The sequence below is a fragment of the Notechis scutatus genome, chromosome 7 (assembly GCF_049901735.1).
Source record: "Notechis scutatus isolate UNSWTSFEM ecotype Mainland chromosome 7, rNotScu1.2, whole genome shotgun sequence".
NCBI lineage: Eukaryota > Metazoa > Chordata > Lepidosauria > Squamata > Elapidae > Notechis > Notechis scutatus.
Genome location: NC_142015.1, coordinates 15,850,675 through 15,875,961, shown reverse-complemented (window position 1 = coordinate 15,875,961; position 25,287 = coordinate 15,850,675). Strand labels below are relative to the sequence as shown.

General features: G+C 44.5%; 1 protein-coding gene across 1 annotated transcript in view; it reads left to right on the top strand.

The window, feature by feature from the left end:
- The first annotated feature begins 563 nt into the window (after positions 1-563).
- The window catches only part of ROBO3 (roundabout guidance receptor 3), a 192,380-nt gene continuing 167,656 nt past the window's right edge, over positions 564-25,287 (top strand). The window contains exon 1 of the mRNA XM_026671417.2: positions 564-1,013. Coding sequence (XP_026527202.2) covers positions 941-1,013 — 73 coding nt within the window. The 5' untranslated portion in view covers positions 564-940. The remainder of the gene's footprint in view (positions 1,014-25,287) is intronic.

Here is a 25,287-nt window from a genome sequence, read left to right as displayed (position 1 = left end):
TTTCCTCTGTCTTGCTGGGCAGTCTACCCCAACCATTCCTTCTTCTCTGTTAATCCCCTTCCATCACGGTGGCTGCTGGACCTCCCAATGGGCCAGAGTTTTTGTGTGTGAGAGAGAGAGAGAGAGAGAGAGAGAGAAACTCTGCTGACTTCCACACAGGCGAGCCGCTGCAAGGCTCTCAAACGTGACAGTGTCCCAGCTTGCCTGGAAGATGCCCAGAGAGTTCGACACCCTCCCAGCGTTGGGTGTTGTAGTCGGAGCCGGAGGATGCCGGGTTCCAGTCGCCCCTTGCGTCCGAGCCGAGAGTTGCCCGGCGAAGTTCCTCGGGGGAACTCCTGCCGCTGCCCACCCGTCGGGGGAAGTGAGGAGGGGGGAGAGGCAAGAGCTCCAAGCCCGCCGCCGCGCTTTGGCAGCCAAACCCATCCAGCCCTTTACCTCCCGTCCCCCGCCCGCTCGCCGCCCCCTCCCCGGGCTGGCGCCAACTCCTCCCCGTGCCCGGCCTCCAGCCGAGGCAAGTCGGTGTCTCTTTAAGCTGGAGAGCGGAGGGGAGGGGAGGGAAGGAGGAAGGGACCAGCCGGCTGACAATGAGCCGGCCCGGCTGAGTGGGAGCAAATTCCGCGGCGGAGGCGGCAGCGGAGGCTTCCCAGCCCCAGCAGCTCCGAGGCGAGCGGGAGCGTTGCGCTCGGCGGAGATGAAGGCGCGCTGGCGCTGAGTTCCGCGGCGAGCCTGCCGGGCGCGCGGCTCCGGGAAGCTTCCCTCTCCTCCCCTGCTGGAAGCCGAGCCAGCCCCGCCGCCCTCTGGCTCCGCCGGCCGCCCCTGGGCTCTGGGAGGCAGGACCCGCAGGCAGCCCAGCCCAGCCGCCGCCCCCCGCGCCCTCCACCCGCCGCGCGAGAGGGAGCCCCTTTCCCTCTGCCGGATGCGTCCCTGGCGGAGCTGAGCCATGCGGCGGAGGCTCCCGCTCTGGCTCCGGAGCTTGCTGTGCCTCTGGCCGGTCCTGCTGGGACCCGCGGCAGGTAAGAGGCGCCCTCGAGCCCCGCTCCCCCCTTCCCTCCACTTTCCCACCCCACCCGTCCAAGGGAGCCGCGGGGCGCAGGTGGCCTTTCGGGGACCGAACCAGGCGGGGAAGCGCAGCGCCCGGGACGCGGAAGGGGGAAGCCTGGCCAGGCGTCTTCTCCGGGGAGAAACGGAGCCCCGGGAGGAGAGTTGCGGAGTTTGGAGGCTCTCGGGGATCGCGTGGGAACGGAGCGAAGTCTTGGGGTCCGGTCGGGGCTGGGCAAGTCGGCTGCCTCGCAGCTTCCACCCCGCGCGGCAAAGGTCGTCGCGCTTTCGCAGGAGCGGCGCAGCCAACAAAAGGCGATCCTATCTCGTTGGCTATGCAGACCCCCAACCTCCCCCGCCGGGTCGCCCTCTCCGTTCTACCTTCGCCTCGCCCGGCTGGGGCGCAGCCGGGGACCGCGTTCAACCCCGATCCACGCACGAGGGAAGCTTGCTTGGCGAGTTGTCCCCAGATACCCTCTCCCCATTCCCCACTGCACCACCTCGGACCCTCGAGGGCTCGCTGGGCTGCAGCTGGACAACTAACGCGTGTCTAAAATGTCCTGCGAGTGGGCAGGCGGCGCCTTCGACGGTTCGTCTCCAGCGCGAAGGCGGCGGTGCGCGCCGCGGGTCTGGGCAAACGGTCGGTGGCCGAAGCGGGCGGCGGGAAAGATCGGTCCCGATCCTGAGTGGGTGGGGTGGGGGAGAAGGTTCCTGGGACAGCTGCTGAGTCCCTCCCCGCCCCTCCGTGGCCTTTCACCCTCAGCCAAGCACCTGGCCTGTGTCTGCGGAGTCCGCCCAGGCTCAGCCAGGGGCTCCTCTGCCTTCTCGGTTTCCTGAAGGGAACAGATGGGTCGGAGAGGGATGAAAAAAGGACACGTGGGGGGGGGGGGTGTTGCCTGGGAGAAGCTAGTTGCAGAGGCGAGGCAGTCAGCAGGAGGGAGGCTGACCTTTCCGGCCTCCCCCGACTTGTGGGCTCCTCCAGCTCATGCCCGATGGTGAGCTGAGAAGCTGCTCCTTGTTCCTAGGCTGGGGCCTGCCGTGTAACTGTCGGGGGATGTTCTTAATTTGCTCCTCTCCTCCTGAATGAGCTCAGCAGCCTTTTCAGCAGGAAGTCACAATCCGCACTAAGAGCCCCCTCCCTCCACACACACACACACACAAGGTACAGACAGACACGAATCTGGCCGCTAGAGGAGGCTTCAGGATGCTCTTCAGAAAAAGGATGCAGCAGAAGCCAGTTGGGAATCTGCTCTCCGGGGCTAGGAAGAGAAAACAATTGTGGGTGTGTTGTTTCCCAGCAAAAAGATTAGAAACAGCCATTCTGGGTTAGGTGAAAATAGAAGTGATTTCTCCAAACAGGAGGGGTGAGCTAAAGTAAACCGCAAAGCTTTGAATGGTGAGGATCGTCAGTGGTTGGGGCATTGGGTTTTTTTTTTTTTTTTTGAGTAAAGGGAGAAAAGGCTCTTGCTGTTTTGAATTTGGACACATGTTTTGGGAGGATTCCTTCCTTCCTTCCTTCCAGCTTTTGGGGAAGGATGACACGGAATTCCAGGTTTCCAATTCGTTCTGATCAATCTACATTTTTATTACCAAGAATTTGGTTTGAGTGAGGTTGTCATTTGTTTTGCTTTTTGGCTGTTGCCGCAACTCGCAGGCCATTTGGTTGGGTGGGGAAAAAAATGCATGAGACTTTAGAATTTTTTATTCATAGGATGTTTCCCCAACCCCGTTTTTCCATTTCAGCTCAAATAGGCCTATCTTAATAGGAGTGTAAAATGCAGCAGCAGAAGCTATCTTGGCAGAACAGATCTAGCCTACAGGGCCATTACAGACAGAGGTCCTGTTCAAGGGATGTTTTATTGCACTAGAGTAGTGTGGTAAATCAACAGGAGTTGCACTGCACACCTCTTGCTTGTTTCCCCTGCCATTGCCCGCCCCACCCCCGTGTGTGTGAATCAAACTTGGAAGAAATCTGAATTTAACCTGCAAAATATGCCTGTTGGAGAATTACACTACTTACATCCACAACTAAATTTCCCAAAATTTCCCTTGCTAAGTGGAATAGTGATTAAGTGAATTTTACTCCATTTTACGACCTTCCTTGCCACCGTTGTTAAGTGAATCGCTGCAGTTATGAAGCTAGTAACAAGGTTGTTAAGGGAATCTGGCTTTCCCCCATTGACTTCGCTTGTAAGAGCGTCGCAAAAGGGGGTCGCGTGATCCCAGGATCCTGCAACGTCATAAATATGAATCAGCTGCCAAGCATCCGAATTTTGATCACGTGACCGTGGGAATGCTGCAACAGTCATAAGCGTGAAAAACAGTCAGAAGCCACTTTTTCCAATGCTGTTGTAACTTGAGGACTACCTGTTACAGGAAAGCAGGATGGGTTAATTTTGGAAGTGTTTGAGGAACAGTGGGGCTGATGTTTCATATGCAGAGCCGATGCCATTAATCTGGCTTCAGGGGCATCCAGAAGTCAGAAACAACATTGCTGAGTAGCCAGGAGTGTGCATCAGTCACTAAACATCATGCATAAATCATTGAATGGGGTTTACAGACTGATAAGAGCATTTTCAAGTAGAATAGAATAGAATAGAATAGAATAGAATAGAATAGAATAGAATAGAATAGAATAGAATAGAATAGAATAGAATAGAATTCTTTATTGGCCAAGTGTGATTGGACACACAAGGAATTTGTCTTTGGTGAATAAGCTCTCAGTGTACATAAAAGAAAAGACACATTCGTCAAGAGCCAAGAATCATAAGGTACAACACTTAATAATAGTCATAGGGTACAATAAGCAATCAAATCATATTAGGAAACAGTCAATAAAATTGTTAGGATAAAAGCGACTAAGTTATACCGTCGTACAGTCATAAAATGGGAAGATTAATAGTAATAGTAATGCAGACTTAGTAAATAGTTTGACAGTGTTGAGGAATTATGTCCTTGTGTCTAGTTGTTCTGGTGTGAAGTGCTCTATATAGCATCATTTTGAGGGTAGAAGTTTATGTCCAGGATGTGAGGGGTCTGTAGGTATTTTCACAGCCCTCTTTTTGACTCGTGCACTATACAGGTCCTCGATGGAAGGCAGATTGGTAGCAATTGTTTTTTTCTGCAATCCTAATTACTCTCTGAAGTCTACGTCTGTCCTGTTGGGTTGCAGAACCAAACCAGACAGTTATAGAGGTGCAGATGACAGACTCAATCATTCCTCTGTAGAATATTTCCACTGTTCTTTTGCTAAATTCAGGTCTATTTAAGAAAAAAACATTTTTCTTTTCTAAAAATATATGCAAAGTTTAATGCAAAGACCAATGCAAAGTTCAACTTACTTCTGCAGAATCGGTAAGAAGACCTTATTTCTGTAAGAAGGTATCTTTGGAGATAGGATTTGCAGGCAACATTCTGGCTTGAGGGAACATGGAAGATATTAACTTGGAGGACATGAGAAACTCGTGCTGCAACCTTATTTATTCATGAGCTGTGCAGCCCACCTTTCCGCCAGGAGCTCAAGTTGATTACTTCAGTAGTGCGTCTGGGCACAAGTTTATTTGGCAGCTCACTGGCTCCCCAGTTATGTATTTTTAATCAAAAGGAGAGAGAAAGAGGGAGGGAGGGAGGGAGAGAGAAAAGGGAAAGAGAGAGACCCCCCAAAGGATAACAGTCCCCACCAAGATATCAGCAGGCAGATTGATTCACACAGACACGGGCCAGCCTGTTCATGAAGAACTGGCACATAAAATTGTAACCCAAATTTTCACAGTCAATCCTAGTTCCTGATTGACGTCCAAGCTCTGTGAGAAGGAAATATGTATTTCACTAAGAAAGGATTTTTCAAAATGACCATCAGAGCATTAGTATTTCCTATATTATTATTATTATTAACATGCTCTGATGCTAAGGAGTTCTATTCTCCCTCCCCACCTGAAAAGAAATCTGTTCCAATTGCAAAACACACGCAGAGGAGAGGTGTTTCAGTTTTACTTTCACAGCAGCAACCAGCTTTATTACAGAACAGTTGAGCTAAGCCACGCCCAGGCTCCTTGCTGTCTCCTTGCTCACACAGCAAATACTGTTTCAGTTTCCAAACAGCCCTCAACTCTCTCACACTGACAGGAATACAGATGAATACCGATGAATGCTGGTTAGGCAGAGGCAGAATCCCACCCCCTCTTATTTTCCTCCCCAAAAACTAAGCCCAACCACATAATTTCGTAGCGAAGTACGGGTATCGAGCTAGTTGCTAAATAGAGTGAAAAATGTGCTAGGGGTATGTGGCTGCATGTAAGTCCCCAAATTACAACCACAATTTGGATCAGAATTTCCATTGCTAAGCTGAATTGTTAAGTGAGTCACATCCAATTTTACAACCTTTTTTAGCCATGGTTGTTAAGGGGACCTGCTGAAGCAGTTATGGGAATCATGCAGTCCTTAAGTGATCACATGACCATGGGGATGATGCAATGGTTGTAACTGCGAGGACCAGCCCTAAGTCTTTTTCAGTGCCACTGTACCGTTGAATGTTTGCTAAGCAAATAGTTGTAAGTTGAGGAGTATCTGTATGTATAATACCTGTATGTAGTACCCCTCCTTCCCATCCTGAACTACAAACATTCCTCTTTACTGTCCCTCTTACTAAAATAACACGTGGGGAATTCTGGGAGCCCACACACACCTTAAAGTTGCCAAGATTGGAAAAAAAAAAAAAACCATGTTCTAGACTTCATGGAGGCCTTGATCAATGAATTGTTGCAGAGAGGAGAAGAAACAATATTCCCCAATCTTGGCACTTGCAGATTAGTGGGACTCCAGCTCCCATCAGCCCCCGCCAGTCTGATCCACAAGCCGGTGATTGGTGTTTTGATCAGGCTGTGGTACCCTGTTTGAGAAGCGTGCCTAGCATTTGAAATAGTTAATTATGGTTATCCCTTTTTTGATGGGAGAGAGTTGGGAAGGGGGAGTTTAGATGAAATGGCATCTACTGCATGTTAAGAACAACTATCCCTCCCCCGAGATTTGTAAGGTTCCTACCTTGATAATATTCCCCAAACCCCTAAAAACTTGGTTCTTCTCCCAGGCCTTGGGGTTGGGTGGTGGCTGAACAAAAAAAAAAAAATTGCATTCAAGCATTGTGCCCTGCTGGTGACAGATAGTCTGGTTTCCCAGCTCGTTTTTTTTCCAAGCGTGTGGACACATATGCACACTCAAAACATATTCAAACAAGCTGATCCCTCTGTATCCAAGTTAGGCTGATCCAAATCTCTCGAGATTTTTGACTGCATCTGAACCCTTTTTTATTTGTACCAGAAGTGGCCATTTCAGCAGCCTCTGACAAATCCACTCCTCTCCTTAATTTTCTACTTGTGAAATGGAATGATTGCTTTTTTTTTTTTAGAAGCTTGCCCAGAGAGGAGAAGAATAGAAAAGAAGGTGTTGAAGGAAGGCTATGAAGTGGGAGATCATTTCCAGCTGACATCCCCCATGGCCTTTGTCGTTCCTCCTCCCCCTCCTCAATTTTGCATGTAAGGATTTTGGGCTTCTCCTGAAACGGATGTTGAATGTGTGTACAACACACTGAGTGACACATCTTTTGGCCTAGCAGGTTGTGCAAACTGAGCCCATATGTTTTGTGGCACGGTGTGTGATGCAAACTCAGGGGGAAAATAATGGGACTCATTTACATAAACCATTGATAAGTTAAACATTAGTGAGCTTGCTTATGTGTCTGCGGAGTCTGCAGAAAAAGCCTGAAATGGCGTGTTTTCATCACTCTTTGTTCAGGGAGGGCATCACTCCCGGTTTGGTTTGCTTGTTACCTGAATGCCAAATCTCCAAGTCACTTGAACAAATCCCCTTTCATCCTTCCCAAATACTTCTGCCTCTCCATCTCCTTTCTCTGGGAAACTGCTGAGATAATTAAGGCCAGACAGGGCTTGACTTGTTACCACTAAGAGGGTATGTCCCCCCTCCTTTAAAAATAACACCACGTTTGGCTCCCAGTGTTTGGCAGAGACTTTGCTTTTCAGATTCACATGGCAACAGATGATGCTGGTGGGAGGTGAGGGGAAGGAAAGAAATGGCACCAGCGGAAACCTTGAGAGCTGCTGGCTGCTCCTGTTGGCATCGCATCCTTGGAGAATGTTGTCATCTTTGTAAGGACAAATTCTAGGTCAGATTCCGCCAGCCAAAGAAGGGAGGTGCAATGGTATGTGGGAATGACCTTAAAAGAAAGGGGAAGGAATGGGAATGGTCAGACAAGGGAGAGAAGAGAAGGCCTCGCCCATAACTGCATAAGGGGCAGAGAAAGAGAGAAACGCCCCTAACTTCTCAGAATATAAAAGAGATGGTGGGAGACTTGTATTTTCAGACTTTCAAGATTCTATTATTGTAGCCTTACAATAAAACAGGATTAGCCCATCTGGCCATGTTTTCTGTCTGGTTTACTTGGGAAGGCTGACATCAGTCCTTGCAAGTCTGAAAGTACAAATCTCCCCCTGTCTCCTTTACATTCTGAGAACACGTGAAAGGTCCCTTCTGAACCCCTTTCTCCATCCATTATGCAGCGGTGGGGTCTGCCTTCCCTTATCTAGCCATTCTCTAGGCAACATCTCTTCCTCCTGCCTCCCAAGGCCAATCCCACATGCCACGACAGGCTGGGAATATCCAAACACTCACTCATATTGGTAGCTGGGAAACAGCTGTACTTTAAGCTTGAGAAACGCTGTTATGTAGAAAATCTTCCACCCATGTAGGCAATAAGCAAACCTTTCAAGCATGCACTAACAACATTCACACAAATGGGTTTGATAAGTTAGGTAAAAGTCCCTAAAGCATTCTAAGTGCCCCTCAGGGCCCGCCAAAAATTGCTAGCAAATGGTCGTTTTTAATAAGAGCCAAGGGCAAGAGGATGAAATCCACGGAGAAGGATCATATTCACCATCTTCCTTTAGGAATAAGAATCAAATGCAGATCCTTTTCTGGCTGTGCCCACTCCTTCATTGCAGCCCAAAGAACGACATGCAGTGTGGGCTGCTGCTAGTTCGGACCGGTTCTAGAGAACTGGTCGTTCTGATGATCAGCTGGCCTCGCCCACCCATCCCCGCCCTACCTTGTCCTCTATTCCTGTCTTTTTCAGCTCAGGTGATTCACACAGCACAGTGGATTTCATGCACCTCAGCTGTTTTATTTACTGGGGCTGCTCTGTAGAGGTTCAAATTGGTGTTTTTTGAATGCTGTGCGTGCGCACAAAGTGCCCACACACAGAGCCGGTTGTTAAACCAGTTGCACCACTGATGACATGCCATTGAAAAGTCAGGAAAATGCCACCCTAAACAAGCCGTGTCCCACTGCTGTAAAAAGACAAGGCAAGGGATTCTTCCTTAGACCTTCTGGACCCCGTCTTCTGCCAGGAAGTGCTTGACTCAGCAGAGTCGCAGGGGAGGGTCTGATAGAGCTTAATCCCCGCCCTTCTTCTGTGCTTTGCCATCAGCCTTACTTGTGGGAAGATGACGTCACGATATCCCATTAGCTGTGTGTGTATTGTGGCTGTTGAATGGGCAAGGTTGAGACATGTTCTCTTACGCGGCCTGTATTAAAGAGATCCTTGATTCACTCTTATTATTATACGTATCTTTAATTACAAATGTTACGGGAAACCCTCAACTTATAACCATTTGTTTAGTGATCATTCCAAGTTACAACGGCACAAAAAAAAAAAGAAACTTTACGACCGACTGGATCTTGCACTTATGACGGTGGCAACATCCCCATGGTCACAGGATTAAATTTGGGTGCTTGGAAACTGCCATATATTTACCATGTTTGCAACATTTCAGGATGATGTGATCACCATTTCAAATCTTCCCAAGTCATTGGGGGAAGCTGGATTGGTCACAAAATAGGCTGTGACTCACTTAATAACTATCTTGCTTAGCAGTGGAAATTCTGGTCCCAATTGTGGTCTAGGATTGGGACCACATGACGTTTTTTTTTTTTTTTAATGAAAGTACAGGTAGTCCTCGACTTATCACCACAATTGAGCCCAGAATTTATGTTGCCAAGTGAGTTTATGTTGTTAAGTGAGTTTTGTTCCATTGTATGACTTTTCTTCTCACGGTTGTTAAGCAAATCACTGCACTTTTTAAGTCAGCAGCACCATTGTTAAGTGAATCTGACTTCTCCATGGACTTTGCTTGTCAGAAAGGTTGCAAAAGGGGATCACATGACATCCCCCCCCCAGGACGCTGCAATTGTCATAAGTATGAGTCAATTGTCAAGCATTGAAATGTAAATCACATATGACTCCAGGGATGCTGCAATGGTTACAAGTGTGAAAAGTGGTCTTAGTCACCTTTTTCAGTGCTGTTGTAACTTCAAACGGTCACTAAATGAAATGTTGCAAGTCAAGGACTACCAGTACCATTCTGTTTAAAAAAAATCAGAACCTTGGCTTGTGTTCTTTGTAGATTGCACCAAGAGTTGTTCATTTGACTGATGTTAAAACAGAAGGTGCTCTCACACCTTCTGCTAAGCCAGGATTTGTTAAAGCATTTATTGGTTCTCACATCTTGCAACATTATCACTTATGAGTTCACACATCATGGTAACCCAAACCCAAACAAAACCCATGTTCCTCCCTTCCTACACCCCTTGCTCGGTGTGGAAACAGGTCTTGTACGGAGTCTGTCAAGTGTTAAACTGAGGAAGTTATTCATGTGAATGTGTTGAAAGAATCCAATCCCAGTTCAGCCGTGCAAAGGGTGGCCTTGGATGTAACAGTCTTCTTCAATCTTGTAAGTTTTTAGCTTGGTGAGATAAGAACTGAAACGAAGTTTGTTCTCCAGAGAGTTGTAAAAATAGCAGTTCTGGAATGCTCACGGGGTTATGTCATTGAAAACAAATGTGTTTTGTTTCCTCTAAGGCAAAGAGACATGTAGCACTTTATCTTTGTCCCTCCAAATCAAGTTCCTGAATTGACTGATTGATTTCAGGGTCCTTAACAGAGTTTGAAATCTGGAGCAGCGACACAATCATCCTTTTCTCTCTGCTGTCATATTAAAAAAAAATCCTGCCTCTTGGGTACTGAGCTAGTTGTCAGTGTTCCAGATTCAGTAGAAAATGGGAAAGTTGAGATGCACGGTCGAGAAGCATGGCAGAAATAAGGATTTGGACATTGCTCCAAAAAAGCTGAAGATCAGAAGTGGTATTTTACCGGTTCGGCCTGGTTCAGGCGAACCGGTAGTAAAAAAATGCTACCGATTCGGGAGAACTGGTAGTAAAAAAAATGCTACTGGTTCAGCCGAACCAGTATTTCTGATGATCAGCTGTGCCGTGCAATTTAGATTAGCTAGAAAGCAGGAAATTGTCGGATTTCTTGCTTTGTAGCTAATCTAAATTGTGCGGCACAGCTGATCCTCCCCCCTCACTGTTGTACTTATCTTCAAAATGCTTCTTTTTTCAGCACCCAGGGAGGCTTCCCTGAGGCCCAGTAGGCAAAAAAACGGGGCAGGAGGTGTGTGTGTGTGGGGGAACCTATAGCCACACCCATCCAGTCACATGACCACCTGGCCACACCCACCTAGCCATGCCCACAGAACCGGTAATAAAAAAAATTGAATCCCATCACTGCTGAAGATCATCCTACTTAGAAATTCCTTGCCTATCCATGCACATTTTAGATGTGTCTTGGGGATATGGAGAGGGTTATCTTTTCTAATAGTTTATTTATTTATAAGGCCACACCGCTCTTCAATAATAAAAGCCATCCTAAAATACAATGAAAAACCCAAATATTCAGATGAAAAATAGCCATGAAAAGACAATCAGAAATGTAGGATCTGCCAGCCAATTTAACCCAAGGCCTGGGAAAATTCCAGATTTTCAGAACACTTTTGAACATGGCCAAGTTGGGGCCAGATGTAACTTGAAGAAGTGGAGATGATGCTATGACTATGACAGAAAAAGCGCCCCTTCCTAGGTCCCACGAGGTGGTATGAACTGAAACAGCTGAACCCTGGCAAGACTGGAGTGGCTTCTGGGTCCTGGAGCCTTCTGGTTCTAGGACTATATCATCTCTGGTGCTGGATAGGGTTGCACTGCTCCAAACAGACCCTGAGTGCAATCTGGGCGTGTTCCTGGACTCACAACTCTTGCCTAAGGAGCAGGTAGCAGTCATGGTTTGCGGAGATGGGTGGCCGGCTTTGCATCATTTCATATTTTACACCAGTTGTATCAATTCCTACTCATGGTCACCTATGCTCTGGTCACCTCCTGGTTGGATTGTTGCAATGCACTCTACATGGGACTGCCCATGAGGAGCACCTGGAAACTTCTGCTGGTGCGAAATGCAGTGGCATCAGCAGTTTTGTGAGTCTCTGGTAACGCATATGTTACACATCTGCTGCCCGAGCTGAATTGGTTACCAGTTTGTTTCTGGGTCCAATTCAAGGTGCTGAGGTTGATATTTAAAGCCCTACATGGCACAGGACTGGGTTACTTGAGGGAGTACCTCTTCCAGATTTTGTCTGTCCATCCCACCAGATCCAACACAATGGGTATGTTACGGGTTCAGTCATCTAGGGCAGGGGTCGCCAACCTTTTGAACCTCAGGGACCACCAAACTCATAATTTTAGATCCCAGGGACCACTAACTGGTTCTGTGGGCATGGCCTAATTTGTAGGTGTGGCTTGGTGGTCATGTGACTGGCTGGGCATGGCTTGTATGTAAATATTATAAATATTTATATAAATATTGACTTTTTTACTAAAAAAAAGAGCCACTTTTACCCAAAGCAGGCAAAGCAGGCAGATTGAGTTGCTCACAGAATCATTCAGTGATCTATCTATCTGCCATCAGCTAGCTCAGTCTGTCACATTAAATTTGCTTGCAAGCAAACTCATAAAATTTGCTAGCAAGCAAACTCACAAAATTAACTCACAATACACCATGCATGTAAATATTGAATTTTTTATTTAAAAAAAGAGCAACTTTTACCCAAAATCAGGCAAAGCAGGCAGGCAGATTGAGTTGCTCACAGAATCACAGATTCATTCAGAGTTCTATCTATCTGCCATTGGCTAGCTCAGTCTCACAAATTTGCTTGCCGTGAGTCTGCACTGAATTTGCTTGCAAGTAAACCTTCAGTCCTAAGGGAGATTCGGCTGTGCTGAGCCGAAGATCTAAAGACTAGTTAGAAAACAAGAAATCCAACCATTTCCTGCTTCCTAGCTAATCTAAATCTCCCGACACAGCAGAACAGATGATGGTCAGAAAAAGGAAAAATAGCAGTTTAGCAGGCAAGTTTACCAGGTAAGGAGTGAGTGGGCGGGGAGGGTTCCTGCGGCCATGTGGGCGGCGCAGACTTGTGTTTCTGCGCAGCCTGGATTAATTGCTGTGTGGGGGTGCTCTGGGGGTGAGATTTCTCTGCAGCCCACCAAAATTTTCTCACGGCCCACCAGTGGGCCGCAGCCCACCGGTTGGTGATCGCTGTTCTAGGGCAGGGGTCGCCAACTTTTTGGTCCTTAGGGACCACCAAACTCATAATTTTAAATCCCGCGGACCACTAATATGAATTTTGACTGACGGTGGCTGCAGTAAAAAAGCAGGAAAATTCCCCACCCCGTTTTCCTACCAATTGATCATTCTTTATTTGGAATCACAGGTTATCGTCTTCAGCTCCATTCTCAGGGGGAGAGGGAGAGAAAGAGAGGGGGGGAGAGAGGGAGAGAGACTTTTGGCTTCATGCAAGGAAAGCAGCAGAAGCAGCAGAAGTCTGTCTTTCTCTCTCCCAAACTCCGCCAGAAATGAGTCTTTGTGAGATTTGTCATGCCGGCGCAGCCTCTTGGAGCAGGATGCCTTGCAGGGTCCCAAAGACTTTCTGGTGGAGTTTGGGGAAGAGAAAGAAAGACTTTTGCTGCTTTCCTTGTGTGCAGCCAAAACTAGAAGAAGAAAGAAGTGAAAAGGAGCAGCCCGGTGGCCCGGCCATGCAAGTGGGGCAAGTCAAGTCCCCCCCCTCCGCCCTTTTCCCCCTCCCCTCACTACCTCATGTTGTTCTCAATGCAAGTGACGCAAGCGTGTTCCCGCAGGCCATGTGGGCGGCGCAGCCTTGTGTTCCCATGCAGCCTGGATTAATTGCTTATGGGAGTGATATTTCTCTGCGGACCACATCAAAATTTTCTTGCGGACCACCAGTGGTCCCCGGCCCATTGGTTGGTGACTACCGATCTAGGGAGCGTCATCTGGTGGGCCCAAGGCAACAGGTCTTCTCTGCCATGGCCCTCACATTATGGATTCTTCACCCACTCCCTCCTGAGATGAGGTCCTGAGCTTTTGAAGGCCCCTCAAGATGTAGTTACGATAGCAGTCCTGGAAACCCCAGGTGACAGGTGATGAGTGAAATGGCCCCCTTTTTATTAATATTCCTCCTCCTATTACATTCTGTCTTGTTTAAGTTTTACTTGCATAGTTGATATGTTTTTAAACCATTACAGTACATGATGGTTTTAGCTAATGACTGTTTTATATTTTTCCTCTTTTACTGGATTGTTGTATGCGGCCCTGAGTCCATGAGATGGGTGGCCATATAAATTTGGATTAATAAATAAATATGACTGATGGGTAGGCATGCCTCCGATGTCCAGGAGAAACTGTAAAAGGAAGGTCCTTTAGATAACCAGTTGAGAAAGCTATGCCAGAATGTTGGCTTTTCTTAATGAGTTGCTTAAAAGCCCAGCCTTACACTCTCTTGTCCACTGATAGCATTATTTGTGCTTTATTTCACTTTCACTCCAGTGGCTCCAAGGCAGCCACTATCCTTAACTCATCCACCAATATAATTTCCCCCAAATCCTGGTGGGAAAGGCTGAGCTGCATGAAAAGAGAAAACATTGTGGTTTAGTGCACAAATGATTACTGTTTGCATGTTCGTCTCCTTAGCTGCTATCTGTAAGGTGGCAATTTTAAAGACAATGTTTGTAAGTTGCCTTATGGAACCTGGTTTGGAAGGACAGTCTGTAAAACATAAGAAGTAGTCAAATAAAGGTAAATAATTCTAAGTGGTTCTTAATAACCCAATGAGTGTAGATTTAAACCTGGATCTCTCTGCTTCTAGTGAACCACTGTGCATATGGATTTCTATCCGAGGAACCTTTGTTTTATTTGTTCTTTGGGGATCCAATGAGGGCAATAATATAGACAGACAGACAGACAGACAGATAGATGAGAGAGAGAGAGAGAGAGAGAGAGAGAGATGTATGTATGTATGTATGTAGTATTTGCTGCAGGAGCTTCTTCCTTTAATTTCCCCAGAATGTTCTGAAAGCATTCTACAGGCAACGCAATTTTAGGAAACAAAATCATTAGAAGATCATTAGCCATATTGCAGCAAATAGACTAGAGAAATGGGTGCAAAGCAGCTGAAGAATAATTTAAAAAAACCAAATATCACACCAGTAATGAAAAAAGATTTCCAAAAGCATTGAGATGTTCCCAAATAAATGAAGGAACAAAAGATGTCTTCAATAATAATTATGAATAGAATAGTTGCCTCTTTGTCTCTGTTCCTCCTGCCCCCCTTTCTTCTTCGATTTATCCTTTTTTTCCAATTCTTTGCTGAGCAAGGGATATGTACCCAGATGTATACACTGCACTAAACCACAATGTTATATTGTCTGGATTGGATTCGGTTGTTGGATAAATTCGATCATTGAAGTTCATAAACTACGACTTAGCTTGTTGGGTGAATAAATCATATTTAAGCAAACTATGGCTTAGCAGGCTACATTAAGCCAGTCTGAGACCTGCCACAAGTCCCTTTTTCCCACTGCCATTATAACTTTGAATGGTTGTAAGTCAATGAATGGTTGTAAGTCAAGGACTACTCTTACTGCTTTTCTTCCATATGTCGTTTCTTAGTTGGAGAACCTTGCCTTACATGAGACGGGTGGTACTTGGGGAAGGATTTTAAAAGAAACAAAATGAATGGGATATGAATAATATATACGAATAAGTATTTCAATGAAACCATGGCTTGGACAACTGATGGACTAGCTAAAGAAGGCCAGGCAAGCAAACTGATGAGGTCTTGATTCAATTTCATTTTTGCTGTTATGGCTGATCAGCATCTTTTGCTCTGTCTGGCCAAGGGAGAAGTTCACCAATTGATACAAATTAGACAAATAAATAAATAATTGCGGTGGGCTAATCTCAGTCACCTCTCTGACCTGCAGAGCTGGTCGATAGAGTGAAAGGCTTGAAGCCATAAGATACAAGCAATAGCAGGAAGCTTACTAAGGAAAACCACTCCGTTGGGACTTCTTTGGGGGAGGTGGCATTTTACTTCTTTGTTCCACCTAGTGGGAAATGGCTACTATTGTCAACCTTCTTTCTTCTCTCCCGTGGGTAAATCTGAGAAGGATAAATTTGCAACTGAATCCCCCAACCCTGTTAGGAGACCCCAAAAAGTGGTTTATTGTCTCTATTTTTGTTTCGCATCCCCCCTCCCCAAAACCCCCAAAGGAGAATGCTACTCCTCCTTTGCCTTGTGAGGCTCAAGAGAGATTAGCTGTGGGTTTTGTCTTTTGTTTTAAATGGGGGTTCTTTTGAGATCGCCATCCAGAGCAACCATGGGAAGTTGGATCAGAATGTCAAATGTCAGAGAAGGGGGATCCTGATTGCTGAGGCTCCAAATAAATGGCAATTTTACGTGAGGAAGAGGAAAGGAAGATGACAATGAATAATTGGGTGCTTCCTTTGTGAGGAAATAAGCTGCTAAGATGCCATTCCTGGAGTTTCCCTCTTTCTTTCTTTCTTTCTTTCTTTCTTTCTTTCTTTCTTTCTTTCTTTCTTTCTTTCTTTCTTTCTTTCTTTCTTTCTTTCTTTCTTTCTTTCTTTCTTTCTCCCTCCAACTCTTTTTTCTTTTTCTCTCTTTCTCCCTCCCTCTCTCTTCTTCCTTTTCTTCTTCTCTTTCTTTCTCCGTCCGTCCCTCCCTCCCTCCCTTCGTCTTTTCTCTTTTTTTCTCTTTCTCTTTTTCTCTCCCTCCCTCTCTCTTTCTCACTTTCAAAAGCTCAGCTACCAGCACCACTTTCAGTAAGATACACTCTTTCTTAAAATACTTAACTGAATTGCACAGCAAAATGTAAAAGCAGCGTAAGCAGAAAATGGAAACACTGGCTTGGCCAGGAGCTGGAAGAGGAGAATAAAAATGACCTTGCAATAATTGGAATGGTATAATGTAAACTTTTTACTTGCAAACTGCCTCAGCCTTCAATGTGAAGAAGTGGCCATTTCCAGCTGCAGTGTTTGTTTGGAGCCCTGATTAGCCAAGGAGTAAATGTTCAAATGCTTCTGATAATGTTTTCATAAACATCTTCTAAAAATAACATTTTGGATTCCAGTCTTTTCATGAGGCATAAGCATGTTCTTAACTGAAAATGGTTATTTCATTTGGAACAATTCAACAAAGAATAACGGGCCTTTCCAAGAAGAGATGCAGGCATCTCTCAGGGTTAGTGAGCATTTGGGGATCCAGATGCTCTTAAATTGAGGTTCCTGCAATCCTAAATCTGTGCAGAAAAAGCTGACACCTGCAAGGCCCTTGGAATTATTTCTCCTGGAGAGTTGATGGAACTTGGGAAGAAAGGTTGTTTTGAAATCTGCTGGGATAATAGCAGGGGAAGAGAAAAAACTCATCTCACCAGATCACAAACTAAATTTAGCTGTTAACCATCATGCTGTAACTTTGGCATGATATCTCACAGATAGTGTGTCTGTGACAGTAGCCAGGAAGCTAACCAATTCTCCAAAGGATCAGAGACGGGTTCCAACCAAAACCTCTATTGGAGAAATTAAAGCTTCTCTCCCCAGTTTAACATGTGGTCATGGAAAGGATGCCACCAAGAATGAGGGCCTTGCAATAATCAGTGAGAAATGTTGGGAAGCCTAAAAGGGCAGCATTGTAATGTGGAACCAGGGCTTAACACATCTTGAGCCATTTCTCTTGCTCATATAAGCATACACTGGCAATATCTTGACGGGCCGAGTCATACCTCTCCTCTCTTCTGGCTTCTTCAGTCTTTCAATCCCCATGCTCAAACCAATTGCCATGCTGTCTAGAAAGTTACCTTTTAAAAACAAATACACGAGTTGAAATCAACTAAAACTAAGGAAAAAATGAAATTCTGTCTGTCTGTCTGTCTATTTATCTATCTATATCTTCTCTCTCTCAGCTCTCTCATCTTATCTCTCTCATATCTCTATCACATATCTACCTACTTACCTACCTACCTAATCTATCATCTTTCTATCTTTCTATCTATCATTCTGTCTGTCTGTCTGTCTGTCTATCTGTCTATCTATCATGTCTCTATCATCTATGTCTGTCTGTCTGTCTGTCTGTCTGTCTGTCTATCTATCTATCTATCTATCTATCTATCTATCTCTATCATGTCTCTATCATCTATTTATCTATGTCTGTCTATTCTCTATCATTATGTCTCTATTTAATTTTCTATTTATTTATTTATTTATTTATTTATGTCCGTCTGCCTGTCTATCATATCTCCCCCACCCACCCACTACAGGTGAAATGGTCTTTGATAAAATAAACCAATTTGAACACAGACTACATGCATTAAGACTTCAGTGAAGTACTATCATAAGTATAACTAGAGACAGATAAACAGGAGGGTTAACAGTTATTGTTATTTCAACACTTGGAACAAGTTCAATCAAGTCAAGTCTGTTCTTAGGGAGGTCCTGTTGAATCTTGCAGGGTATTAAACAAACCTTGGCAATATTATAAGTAAGTGCTTCACTCTGATCAGCTGAAAGATAATTGAGATAGAAGTCAGCACAGTCTGGATGTTGACTAATTGAAACAAAATGAGGTGATAGTCTTGGGACTCTGAATATTGTGCTATCCTTGTGAGAACCTTAACTGCAGCCTTCACTTCTTGGGTTCTCTCAATTCTTCCTTTTCTAGTTTCCTTGCTACTTGAGTCTAGCGTTCTCAGAGTCTTCAGACCGGCTTCTTTGCAATGCCTGATATATTGATGGCTGGCATATAAACATCAAACGGTGACGGAGAAATACTTGTACCGCTCCTAGGCTGTGGAATATCTTCTCTTGAGAGTTCTGTTAGTCCCCTAGAGTCTTTTTCTGGAAGAGCAGACAAATCACCAGGTTCTTACTTGTGAAGTAAAAGAGGCATTGATTTTAATGTATTTTTGGATTATATTTCATTGATTGAGGAAGACAGCTTGGTGTAATAGTTAAGGCATCTGGCTAGAAACAGAGTATAAGTTCTACTCCTGTGTTAGGTACAAAGCCAGCTGGGCGATCTTGGGTTAGTTACATTTTCTCAGCCCTAGGGAGGCGGCAAGGACAAATCTCTTATTAAAAACTTTGAAACTGGCTCAAAGGTGCACACACACACACACGCACACACACACAATTGTATTGGTATGGTAAACCCCATAACCATAATGGGGTTTGTTTGGTTTAGACTTGGGTTTATTTGTTACTTCAATACATATGGCAGCCCATCTCAAATTAATGACCCTGATAACAACAATACTATATAGCTCTATAACTATAGTATTGTTGTTATCAGAGTCAAATACACACACACACATAGAAACACACACGCATATACACAAAGACACAAACGCACACACACACATTATATATAGAATTCAAATCCACTCAGAGGCCGCTTTGATTTAGCTCTTGTGACTTGGGTTATTCTGTAGACTGCAGATAAGGAAGCTACGACTTATCCCAATATATAAAGCCATCCTGTAGTGGAGAATTTGGCGTTATGAGAATCTCAGACTTCTAATTTCCTAAGAAAAGTGAAGGTAGTACTCAACTTGCGACCATTTGTTTAGTGAGTGTTCGAAGTTACAACAGCACCGAAGAACGTGACTTACGAGCAATCTTGCATTTCTGACTCCTGCCGTGTTCTGGGTCTCACGTGATTGCCAGTTGCAGCCTTCTCGGCTGGCTTCCAACAGGCCAAATCAAGGGGGAAACCAGCAGGGAAGGTTGCAAATTGCAGTCATGTGATATCGCCACTTGCACCAGAAGTAAATTCTCATTGTAGCAGATGCACATTCCTAAGGCCATTGGGGTGTGTCTGCATGTGTGAATGACTTCTATCTATGTGTACTCAGAAAGAGAAACCCTTGAGTCCAAGGGGGTTTTTCCTTGTAAGTAAGCATGGGATTGTAATCTGAATTAGATTCTCAGAGGATGTAACTTTGGTGTCTAGTTATTCTAACTCTCCCTCTTCCCCAGCCCCTAATTAGATAATGTGGAATAAATTATGCAGAAGGTGCAAATGAATTCAATTTCCATAATTTATGCAACTTGCAGACAATGACAACCAAAGATGTTTTGGTGCCTGAAGCAAAGAAATCAAGCACGGCACATCCTCTGAACCTCCCTGTACATAAATAATGCATTAATAATAGAGCTAATCGATCAATTAATTGATTCCCTTAGTGCACTTATTTACATTGGGCGTGATTAAAAACAAGAATTGTTCAAATAAAAAGGCTGCTCTATTTGTTTTCATATTATACACATCTTGCTTCAGCAGGCAATCTTCAGCAAAAATAAAAGTACTACTATTTGGGATCAGCAGTTCTTTCTCCAAAGAAAAGATGGGATGACCAAGTACAGCCAAAATGTTCCTTTGTAGATTTAGGCTTTGTTTACACACCAAAGTCATGACTTGTTTTAAGCATGCTTCACCAAACGTGCTCCAGTGACCTGATTAATAGCCAAAAAGGAATGAAATCCATTTAATGATAGCTTGTCAACATTCCATGTTTCCTGGAGCACTATAATGTCATGATGGGAAAGGAAGTCGATAAAGAAGGGATCTGTAGTGAATGTGGTTAGCTGGCAGGGAATGATCTGATTAATATATCCACACTAACTTTACACAATGGTGTAAACAAGGCTCAAATAACTAAAATAAACAAATACAACTACATGTAGTCCTCAACTTACAACAGTTCATTTAATGACCATTCAAAGTTACCACAGCACTGAAAAAAGTGACTTATGGCGATTTTTCACAGTTAGAACCTTTGTAGCATGTGATCAAAATTCAGTTGCTTGGCAACTGGTTTATGCATATGACTGTTGCTGTCTCCCAAGGTCCTGGGAATCCCCTTTTGTGATCTTCTCACAAGCAAAATGAATGCAGAACCCAGATTCACTTAGCAAGTAGGTTATTAATGTATCAACACCAGTGATTCATTTAGCAACCGTGGCAAGAAAGGTCGCAAAATGGGGCAAAACTCACTTAATAAATGTCTCGCTTAACAACTGAAAATGTTGGGCTCAATTGTGGTTGTAAGTTGAGGATTACCTGTATTTAGGGTTATGCGTAAATCTTATTTTTTGGGGTCCTCGGTGTTGCCTTCTTCTGCCGAATTGTAGCTCTCCAGGGCAGCATTCAAAACCAGAAGCTTTTCATTATTTCCTGTCTCGGTAATACAGAGTTTGTGTTGTTAAAGGCCACTTTAATGAATGCCGTGGTTGAGATTGTATCAGTTCCAAAGTACTTCTTCCAAATCACTTTTTTTCAAGCTCTATAAAGCATCCCTTATCCAGGTACTTAACTAGCCCAGGTCTGGTTGAGTGACTCTTGCTTTGGTTACCATTGTTCCTGGGCACTGCATTTCTTAAAGCACAATCCGTTGACCACACAGTGAATGAGATGTATAAAACAAAGAGCTAGAGGCACAACAGCCAGATGTCTGAAGGTTTGCTAAAAAGAAGAATCTTCTCTTCTTCTTTCAGCCTTCTCTGGTAAACCAACAGGAAACACAACTAGAAGAACTAATTCTGCTTTATTGTAGGGCTGTTTCAGCAGAATCTTGTAAGTCTGAAAGTACAATACTCCCACCATCACCTTTTCAGCCTGATAATTTAGGGGAGGTCCCTGCTGAGCCTTTTCTTTTCCCACTATGCAGCTGTGGGTTATGCTGCCTCTTATCTAACCGTTCCCTAGGCAGCATCTCTTCCTCATCTCCCAAGGTCATTCTTACATACGTGTTACACGTAGCTAAAGAAAAGGGAGAATATTGTATTTCTCATACCAATATTTGGAAAATATGGATACTCAGATTGGGGTTCTGTAATGTTTCGTCCCTAGAAGGTAATTGAAGAATTATGGAGATGTATTTTTTTTTTTATTTCGCTTCCACATATGATGGGTGGGTCTCTGTTGTATTAACCTACCCAAACTTCCTTGTCAATATTCCCTGGTGATCTTTCTGGTTTTCTTAAGCTCGTAAGTGAGGAGATGCATCACCCAACCAACATTGTGAACAATTGACAGGCACAATGCCAGAACACATCTAGAACCTGAGCTGCAATTCTGCATAGAGCAATGAAATCGACTGAGTTGGGTGGAAGTGGAATTAGCTGAATGTAGTTTCGATCATCAGTGAAGATGATAGTATTTAAAGTATACCTAACACACCAATTGTCACAATCCTCAACCAAGAATCTTGGGCAGGATGCTAAATTAGAAAATACACAGGACAGATCTGAACTGAGAAGCAGGTTTTACAGCTGTTATCCCAGCACTTTGCTAACTAATGAAAATCCTACTACAAGGTAATAGATCAAATGTAGGAGATCCAGGGTGTAATCTGGGGGATGGATCTTAGGCAGTAAAAAAGACCATCTTCCTTGAACACAGAAATAGATGAGGTTGGGCTAGATCAGATGTATTTAGTTATTTTAATGCTCTCCATGCATAAATAGCTTAGCACCCCAGTCACCTCGAAAAGGGCACCAGTGATGAAGTTGTGTGCTAAGACTGACCACCTCAATCTTAACTGAATATCTGTATAAAGTACTTCCAGCGGTCAACTTTTCTTGTTCTCCCTTTTGCTACCTACGTCTTACACTCAACTGTGGGAGAAGCAGTGTTGCCAAAGGCTTTCAGGAATTGAAGAGTGGATGCCCTGTTGAGACCTGGGCCTTGGCAAGTAGGTCTTTGACAACTCGTCATGGCCACCTCACTGCAAGGACAACTTGCCGCAGGACAAGAGTTACACTAATCTCAACAAAATAGTCAAATAGAATCATTAAAGAAAGGATGCCAAAGGAGGGACAAAATAAAATGTGAATGACAAAAATTAAAATAATTTTAAATAATTAAATTGATTTGTTGGCGAGCTGACTGAGGTGAGTTGTCCCATTCCGTTGGTAAGGGTTCCTGATGAAGTTCAATGGATGACATCTACCCCAGGTGTCTCTTTTATTGAAAGCCAGTTGAGTACCTTTCAAGAGCTGTGTTTCAGCACAGCTTTTCTTGTTTACTGTGGTAGGGCTTCCATTAATCTTCTTTTTAAAAAAAATCTTCCAAGCCTCTGCAGGTGCTTGTGTCAACCAAACAAGGATCCTGCTCATTTGCTCTCATGTGTGGCTAATTTAAACCTCACCCCTGTCATCTCTCACCGTTGTGGTGTTGGAAAATAAATGTCGGGACGCTTGTCTGCAAAGAAGAACCAATGAGCTGCAGCGTTTAAACAAACAGGCATCACTAAGTTGCCCATTTTAGCTTGAAGCTCTCCTTTCAACTTTCCTTTTTGTGGTGACTGCTGTGTTATTTCAGCCCAGGGCATCTTGTGATGAGTAGAAACTGCTAGTTTTGCACATCAGTTTTATGAATTTGCCTGAAGATAGTTCTTTGCAGCCAACAAGGAATCCCACAGGTCTTTAGGCCTCTCGTATAAAAATTCAGTTTTGCATTTCAGCAGGAAGGTTGCTGTTACAATATGAAGTACAGGTAGTCCTCAACTTACAACAGTTCTTTTAGTGACCGAAGTTACAACGGTACTGAAAAAAGTGACGTATGACCGTTTTGCACACAAGACCGTTGCAGCATTTCCCCCATGGTCACATGATCAAAATTCAGTTGCTTGGCAACTGACTCATATTTATGACAATTGCAGCATTCCAAGGTCACGAGATCCCCTTTTGCGACCTTCTGACAATCAAAGTCAATGGAAAAGCCAGATTCATTTAACAACCATATGGCTAATTTAACAACTGCAGTGATTCACTTAGCAAAGGTGGCAAGAAAGGTTGTAAAATGGGGCAAAACCCCACTTAACAAATGTCTCACTTAGTAACAGAAATTTTTGGCTCGAGGACTACCTGCATAGACCTAGCGTTGTATATTCTTTTGGGGTTAGCGGGAGGAAGGAAGGGAGAATAATTGCCACCCAACTAGACGTTGCTGAGAAAGAGTTAAACCAAGCCAGCAAACTGGGGGCCTACCACTCCGTGATTTCCCCCACCCCGAAAGGCCGTCATCAGAAATGCTAAGGATTGTAAGTCAAGACACTGGAAGAGCTGTGTTTTCCTCGGCCTTGAGCTAAAGGAGTGAAATTGAAGTCTTGAAAATTAGAAAGCCGCCAGATTTTTTCTTTTTCCCAAATAGCCTCATCATATTTATAGCTTTCACAATCTGGATGCCTTGGTTCGAAGCGTGAGAGAGACAATTTAAGTACCAAAAACTGTTCCTTGGGAAATAAGCTGGTGTACATTTCAAAATACCTTATCCAGGTTTAACTGTTGTAACGCCAAAGCACGCTCTCCATAAAATGGGGGGTGGGTGGGATTGAAAAAGCAAAGGAATAAGGAGAATATCTCTAAGGATGAAAAGAGAACGATGGGAAGCAGTAAATAGCATTGTGCCAACTAACTGCATGTGGCTTTTCTCAATTAAAGCAGAGGGTTCCTTTTTTAAAAAGAACAATCCATATAGGCAGTAAAGCATGTGCACCTCCTGCTGAACAGGGAAGTTACTCTATTTAGTGATTTGCATGTTATATTTTTCTCTTGCTGTCCAAGATTTTTCTCCCTCTATTCATACGTATCCCCTGGTTATAACATGCTGCAGAATGATGCACCAGGTTTCTACAACAGGCTGCACAGTGGAAGCAATTTCCTGCAATCCAGAACGACTTCACCGATGAATGTGCATTTTCTCAGCTGCGGCAGCACAGAGTCTTGGAAAACAAAGTGATGCTCTGCGGGGAAATTGCTCTCTTCTGCTGTGATAACTCTGGCTGATTTGCAGGGGCAGACATGACAAGCCTGCCAGATGCATATCGCCTGAGAGAGAACGCTGAGATTCACTTAAAAACAAACCAGGGAGCCCCATATCAGAAGCAGTCACTGTTGGGAAAGGTGTTTTCTGGGAGCATAGAAACAGCTACATCAGGACCTGTCCCACATCTAATTTCTGGGTCAATTATTTTGATAAAATTAGTGACACAAGCTCCCTTTGAGGAGGAAGGAAGGAAGGAAGGAGGGAGGGAGGGAGAAGGAGGAAGGGAGAAGGAAGGAAGGAGAGGGGGGAGGGAAGGAAGGAAAGGGGTGGAAGAGAGAAGGAAGGAAGGGGGTGGGAGGAAGGTAGGAAGGAAGGGGGAGGGAGGAGGAAGGAAGGAAGGGGTAGGAGGGAGGGAGGGAGAAAGGGCAAAGGAAGGCGAGAAGGAAGGAAAGAAGGAAGGAAAGGAAGGAAAGAAAGTGGGGAGGAGAAAGGAAGGAGTCTTAAGTTCTTCTTTGTAGCCAACCCAAGAGAAAAGCCTCTGCAGATCAATGTAACTGCAGGCTTTTCAGAAACATAACGTTGGGTGTGGTGGGTGCTGAAGCAGCAACTGAAACGTGCCCAGCAAACCCCAAATGCAATTTGACTATTGACACTCAGTTGTGTCTTCCAATGCCTTGTTTTCGCTTTGAAGAATCTGCTGCCAGAGGTGGCCACTTTACAGTGCAGAATAGAGTCATCTTTGAAGTTGGCAGTAGCAAAATGAGGACGGGGCAAATTCTGGCAAGGGAGGGGTAGCCATCCTGCCAAAGGCTTACAAGGAGCAGGGCGATGTTCTTGTGGTCTCGCAGGGCATTTCTTTTTGACGAGAGATATATTTTTCATTTCTTTTGCTGTTCGGGAAGACACGGTTTATTTCCATTGTTTCTGTCTCCACCGTGGCATTTACCTCCTTTTTACACATCTTAATCCCGCTTTGTTCTGACATAAAGCTGCTGTTTGTAGTTATACTTAGAGAGTTCAGCCCTCCATTCACCCCTTCCCTCCCTCTCTAGTTCTCCACGTTTTTCTTGTTATCCTGAGATTTAGGGAATGTCGTTCAAATTAAGGGCTGCTATGTGTTACATCTCTGAATGTCCTGGGGCAGATATTTCTA